General features: G+C 43.5%; 1 protein-coding gene across 1 annotated transcript; it reads left to right on the top strand.

Annotated features, from left to right (window-relative positions):
* Nucleotides 1–269: 269 nt before the first annotated feature.
* On the top strand, nucleotides 270–4373 carry PHALS_04674 (camkk camkk-meta protein kinase; the record flags this gene model as incomplete). The annotated part of the gene is made up of 1 exon (XM_024722534.1): nucleotides 270–4373. One exon carries the CDS (start codon nucleotides 270–272, stop codon nucleotides 4371–4373), a length of 4104 nt encoding a protein of 1367 aa, XP_024573601.1.
* Nucleotides 4374–6899: the final 2526 nt, after the last annotated feature.

The following is a 6899-nucleotide window of genomic DNA, read 5'->3' as shown; positions in this document are numbered from 1 at the left end:
TTCAGTATGCTGAAGTGACATTCGGCTTTTGAAAAATTAGCGACTTCAGTGGAAGAATCAACTTCGCATATCACTTCTATATCAAGCGCATCATTCTAGCAAGCAGTATAAGTGATAGTTCAGACATATGGAGTACCATGTGACTGTATCACTTTTTTGGGCGTGCATGTTTAAAAATGCCTAAAACTAGTATCTCCTGAATTAGCCCATCGCATTATCCTTCGCTCATCTTAAAGTGATGGTCGGGGATTAAACAGTAAGCATCATAAATGGGCTGCACGGCAAGCAAACTTCCTCTTTTACCTCCAGATTGTGTGGCGCTTTCTATAGCTCGTAAAGGTGTCGACGGAAGCAGCGATGATGAACGTGAGCCGAGCAAAGTTTTTGGTGACGCTGAAGAGCCCGCCGACTATATTGCGAACGATTTTAAAGAAGTTGGAAATGTTAAATGTGATTACAGTGAGCGAAACGTACTTGACGCAAATGGCAGTCCATTAAAGTCGCTGATACAGCATTCAATCTTGGCTGACACGCAGCCAGAAAAGACAGATTCTTCTTCTATGTTACGTGACGTTTCGTATTCTATGCGTAGCAGCTCCGACCACACAGTCACACTAAAAGTTATTGACGAATTTACTCAACTGATCCGATCTAATGCGACCGAAACAATTTGGAATCGGGATGGTAGGCAGAATATGGCGCAACTGGCGGCGTCTCGACTGGCTCGAGATTTAGTGAATGACTCACAGCAGCAAACGTACGTTGAAAGTTTACCAGGTCGGGTATCATCGCCGCATCCATGTGCCTCTAAATCCTCGATTTTAACTGAATATCGAGCTTCACAAGGATCGATAAGTATGAACGATTCTGGATTACTTTCTGCTACAGCTAACAGCAGAAATCCCGGTCATGTTCTAGCGCAGGACAAAAGCTGCCGTATTTTTCAACAGTCTCCAACTTCATCATCTGAAAAACAGACTACAGCCAACCTTGCTTACGAATCGCTTCAAAAGGAGGGCAGCGGCTGCATTGACGACTCCGAAGAAGATTTAGATGAGGATGAAGAGGTGGAGGAATGGAATCTTGACGGCGGCATTGAGGTCTTAAAACCAGGCCTAAAATTAAATGATCCGGTCGAGATGAGAAACACAAAGGCTGTTCGAATGCATCTTTCAAATACAGATTTTTCAATGCAAAAGAACGCTAAAGTCTCTGCAGCGCCTTTACCGCCTGGCAACCGAGTTTTCGGTCGTCAAACCAATTCTTATCCGCAACCTGACGTTTCTAACAGTTCTAAAGATGTAATTTACAACGGCGACAGTGGTGGTAGTGATGAAGACGATGGGGAAGTATTCAATGACTATATACATGACTGGCTTGCCAGCCCTAGAGCTTCAACATTGATTCCATCTTTAACAAAATCAGGCGTGGGTCTGTCAAATATTGTAACACCCTTAAAGTCAGCTCATGAACCTAGCCATGTCAGTACGATGGCAAACTCTGCAAGTATTCATCAGCGTTCACGTCACTTGTATGGTCTTACTATTGTTCCTCCTACTAGTGATCCTTCATCGTCGATAAGTGGCAATGTTGCCACCAGTCCACTTCCTCCCAGACATCTGCCAGGATACTGTTTAGCTCTCGGTGACATATCACCAACCAAACGTGGACTTCCAGTCATGGGCACACCGTCGCCAAAAAAAGAGTATCCCTATGGTTCTGGCAATAACTTTGCACTAACAGGCATTCCACTTGTGGTATCAGGCGAGCAGTCTCCAATTAGATCTGCATTGTCGCCCAATCACTCTCCAGTTGCCGCTGCGATTCGAGACACTAGTATTGTAAAGAAGAAAAGAGCCGAAATTCCTCAACACAATTTGCCTCACCCGATCCCAAAATTTGGCGATTGGCTTAACTCGCGCACAATGATCAATAATTATATTATACTCGAGTCTCTTGGCGTTGGTGGGTACGCCGAAGTTAAGCTTTGTAAGGAGAAACAATCGGGTAAACTCTATGCGATGAAATTTATCAATCGAGATGTCATGAAAAAGGACAAATTAGGCAAGCAAAGTAAACTTGACGATATCAAGCGCGAAATCGCCATAATGAAAAAATTGAACCATCCGAATGTGTTACGTCTGTACGAAGTCATGGATGACCCAAAGATGAACAAACTTTTTCTCGTGCTTGAATATATGCAGCACGGCGACATGCTGTCGTTTCAAAAAAAGAAACATCCATTAAACATGCTCGAAAACTTGCGTGATCGAGACCTGCATTGCATTTTCTTACAAGTCATCCTTGGACTAGCTTATCTGCATGAACAAAAAATTGTACATGGCGATATAAAGCCGCAAAATCTTCTTGTTGGAGACAGAGATATCGTCAAGATTGCAGACTTTGGGATCTCCCAATCACTTTACGGAAGTAAACAGAAGATCATGGATGTAGCGGGTACTCCTGCGTTTATGGCGCCAGAAATGTGCTCTGGGAAAGAGTATTCAGGTCAACTTGCTGATGTCTGGGCACTTGGAGCAACAGTATTTATGCTTAAGTTTGGAAATCCACCTTTTGTTGCAAAGAGTGCAATGGTTATGTTTGAACGAATACAGAATGATCCGTTAGTATTTCCAGGAGCCATTGATCCGTTGCTTGCACATTTACTGAAAGGCATGCTTACAAAATCCCCACTTGAACGTATGACATTGCTCGACGTCATGATCCATCCGTGGGTCACGAAGAATGAAAAGCACAGCTTAGCGCTCGATGCAATCTACCATCCCTCGCGTCCGATTACTGTGTCGACAGACGAGATCGAGCGCGCAGTAGGCGCGGATCACATTGCGATCGTTTTGAACATTCACAAGCAGATGTATCAACGGCTGGAACACGCTCGCGAGAATCTGTCAGAGAAGAAAAAGTTAAAGACAACAGACTGGAACGTTGGCCAATCTCCAAAGGCAGTGAATGCAAAGAATGCAGCAAGAACGAATCGAGTTTTCATCGCATCATCTGAGATGGTTGCGGGTGTCGTCGAAAGCTCAATAGCAGGAGAACGAAAAGTTCTTTCAAGTGAAGAGATTGACTACAGGTCACAGATGTTTTCTCGAAAGAAAGCGAGCAACAAGAATGCATTGGAACCTATTCATAAAGGTGGCAATTACAATTGTGCAGTGGCTCTTTCTCACCATTTGATAAACAGCGGAAATGATGGTGTTGACGACGACGGCGTGTCTGATGACGACGAGCTCGCTGTATCGCAGTCACCCCAATTGTTAGACGAGCTGTTGCTTACGACGCTGTCAATGCCGCCTTTGGCAAGCGACACATCGCCACTTCTTGTTAACAAGAATGATTCGAGTAATAAAGGTGCGATTTCTACTGCGACTGTCACGCAAGATCCTCCACTGAACGTTTACGAATGCCGAGATGACCCGCATTTTTACGGTGAAAGCTCTGCACTTGCTCTGAGTTATGGTGTCTCGTCGCTGAAGGGTCGACGAAACACACAAGAGGATCGTTGGGTAGTCATTCCTTCGATCGCCACAGTTTTTGCCTGTCGCGACGGTGAAATTTCTCAATGGGCAAAGGAAGCTGCCTATGTTGGGCTTTACGACGGTCATGGTGGGGAGGAATGTGCAAATATTTTGCATGAGCAACTCCATACTTGGATATTTAAAGCACAAGACGTGCCTTTGTTAAGTGTCAAAGATTTACAAGACTGTTTTGAATCGCTTGATGTATCCGTATGCGATTACTTGGTTCATAAAGATGACCTTAGTGGCTCGACAGCGACTGCACTTGTACTACGTCCGGCAGCGAATGGAAATATTCATTTAACAATTGCTCATGTAGGAGACTGCCGTCTTGTGCTAGGCAAATGTGATGGTAGTGTAGTTGAGCTTACGCTAGACCATCGGCTGACAGTGGATGTCGAGCGCGAACGAATTCTTAAGTTGGGAGGACATGTCGTGAACAATCGGGTAAATGGTGTCATGGCTATCACACGTGCATTTGGCGATCTTGAATTCAAAGGATTGCTTGATGCAACCAGAGGAGCCAGCAGATCTCGTCATTCATTCGGTGACGCCGGTATCGAAAAGGTACCATCACTGCTGACGGCAAAGCCTGATGTCATCAATCTGGATTTGAACCGACAGGAAGACGAGTTTCTTCTTTTAGCTTGTGATGGACTCTGGGATGTCATGACTAGCGAAGAAGCTATATCGATTTTTCGTGATCGACTACGACTTCATAAAGATCTACAATTAGCCGCTCATGAGTTGGCTCAAGAGGGGATCCGACGATACTCGAACGACAACGTCACGGTAATCGCGATTTCATTAAAGTCACCAGTGTCATTGTTTTAAATGAATGAGGGCGTCTGTGGTTTCTGTATTACTCGACAAGACTCGTTCACAATTTGATCAAGCAGGGACTTGAGATCACCGTCAAAGCCCAATTTCTGCTTTGTTGCCGTCCTAAGCGACTTAATCTGTCCCCGTGTGATCTCTTTCGCAGCAAGTCATGTAAGATTCTGTGCGAAATGACTTGAAGGCTAGAATAGTGGTGCTTGCTGTAATATTTTCACAGCACATATTGAGCGAAACGAAGTTTTAGCGGGACGGCTGTGCTCGTACAAACAATTGGCATTCCGTATCTCCGCAACTAGATGCAATGTAAACCAAGAATAATGGTGGCGGCCATCATTTGATCTCGTACCTCCTAAGCGCGGCTGTACCACAAGTCGCCTCGCATCGCCATTATGAGCACTTGACAGTTTATGAATTTGTCTGGCCGAGCTTCCGATGAAGTGGAACAAATGATGGATATACATTTTGTTGACTGCTTCATCACATCTGTCACTTTGCTGAAAGCACCCTGTGCCAAACTTGACGGGATATTTAGGGGAGATTCTGTCCGGCACTAGTGATATAGCCTGTTAGTAATTGCTTGGCAAATGTCCATGATGTAACCAATTCCGATAGATTTATTAAATGAGCTCGTCGCACTCGCGGAAGAAGCAATTTTGAAACTATCACTAAACAAAATGTGCAGTCAAGGTCTTTTGCAGACGACTTTAGCATTAAAAGAACCTTTGCTGTAGTGATATTCGTCGTCTTGGATCGTTACGATCTAAATGCTGAAAGATTTTCTGTAGCTGAGCAAATGACAACTTTTCGTTCCGTGGTGAGAGTGACAGCTTTCATCTTGTCGATTTGAGCCAGTGTGGCTATCTAAGCCAGCTTTGTTATACTTTGATGTCAAATTGAAAAAAAGATGTAGTTCCTTAGTTATCTTCGTAGATCGGATATTTCGCAAATCTAGCTCCAAGGGTGGGGCCGTATAGTGTTAATCACGTCGACAATCTTGTTTAGTCATTTGAAAATTGCTGTGTATTATATTTACACGCTTTACTTAATCCAGATATTACATTGCTTTAGTCTGCTGCTGTGTTTTCATTTTATTTTTTCCTACACGAGTTGACGTACTTTGTTTTGGGAGATCTTCCTTGAAGTTCGAGGGCTATTTGAGCGATGTTTATGCTGTTATTCTAATGGGCGTGTATGCTCAGCTAAATCACAGGAATGGAGTCGGAACAAGACTGACAATTCACAAGGTTTGTTCATTATCCAGTTGTACAAACGGGCTAAGATCAGAAAATTGACATGTATCGACAACCTTCTATCAATGATGCGATGTCAAAGAAACCTCGGATCTAAACATTATCATCTATAAAACCTGAGATACATGAAGTTGTTTGTTCATCGCAAACTTATATGAAGGTCGTGATCTCTCCGCGCGAACGTTTTGAAGAAGTATTTCCACTGCGAGACTAACTTGTTCTGTCTGACCATTAAATGGTCCACAAATTTTGTGGGCAATGATAATTTGTCTAATCTATATCTATCACCTCGAGTAGCTATCACCAAATCGTCGCTGAAAATTGCAAATTTCTATCCGATACAAGGACCACCGGAAAGCTATGTTGGCAAAAGAAGTGTCCGGAAATAGATTTGCTGTATCCTCACTGGTAATGGCCTCGACCCGGTGGCGTGGGTCGAGTGGTTAATGCTTCTGGGCCTAACGTTGTGTGGCGCGGGTTCGAGCCCCACAGCGGACAAAATCGTAATCGTACCAGACATGCAAGAAATGTCGGCTGGATGTAAAATATTACCGGACACAAAGGACTTCGGGATGGCGACTCGTACAAGAAAAATCAAGAATTAAAATCAAAAAAAATACCCCAGCGGAATGAAGCAATGTAATATCTTAGTCAGGGCCGAGTAGGTATAGCCGTGTAATAAGATTATGCATAGCAACTTCCAACTGAACTGGTAAAGATTTCGCTGGCAGTATGGCGATGGGTCAATTGCATATACGTTCTTCATTAGACCACAATACCGGTATGACTAAATGAGTGATTTGAAAGCCCGAGTACAACATTTTATCTAAAGGACTACCGATACTATGACAAAAGCAGCAATATGACCAACAGATCTGCCATATGCGGCGAGGATCTGCCCTGGTTTGTACATTGTTAAATTTGCGCACAATTTGTGATTCCCTACTTATGCATATCAAGCTACTGGAACACAGCATGGTCTCAAAACTTTGAGATGAACACTCAAAGGATTTTTTGTACCTCGAGCAGTATTTTGCACCTAAGATCTTCATTGGGAGATAACACCACACTCTGAATGTCATATGGGTCATTGCTAAGAACAGCAAGTCTTGGGATAAGAATTAGTAGTGCAGTCGTGCAACAAAGTCCTTCAATAACGCAACCTTAGACTTTTAAATTTTAAAAGCTGTAAAAGCGCAACAAGTCTTGTGTATAATACGTACGTCGTACATATTGACACATTGATTGGTGACGTCACCATTGTGACATG

This window comes from Plasmopara halstedii (genome assembly GCF_900000015.1).
Source record: "Plasmopara halstedii genome assembly, contig: Scaffold_262, whole genome shotgun sequence".
NCBI lineage: Eukaryota > Oomycota > Peronosporomycetes > Peronosporales > Peronosporaceae > Plasmopara > Plasmopara halstedii.
The sequence above is the reverse complement of the archived record's forward strand: the minus strand, read 5'-3'. Positions and strand labels throughout refer to the sequence as shown.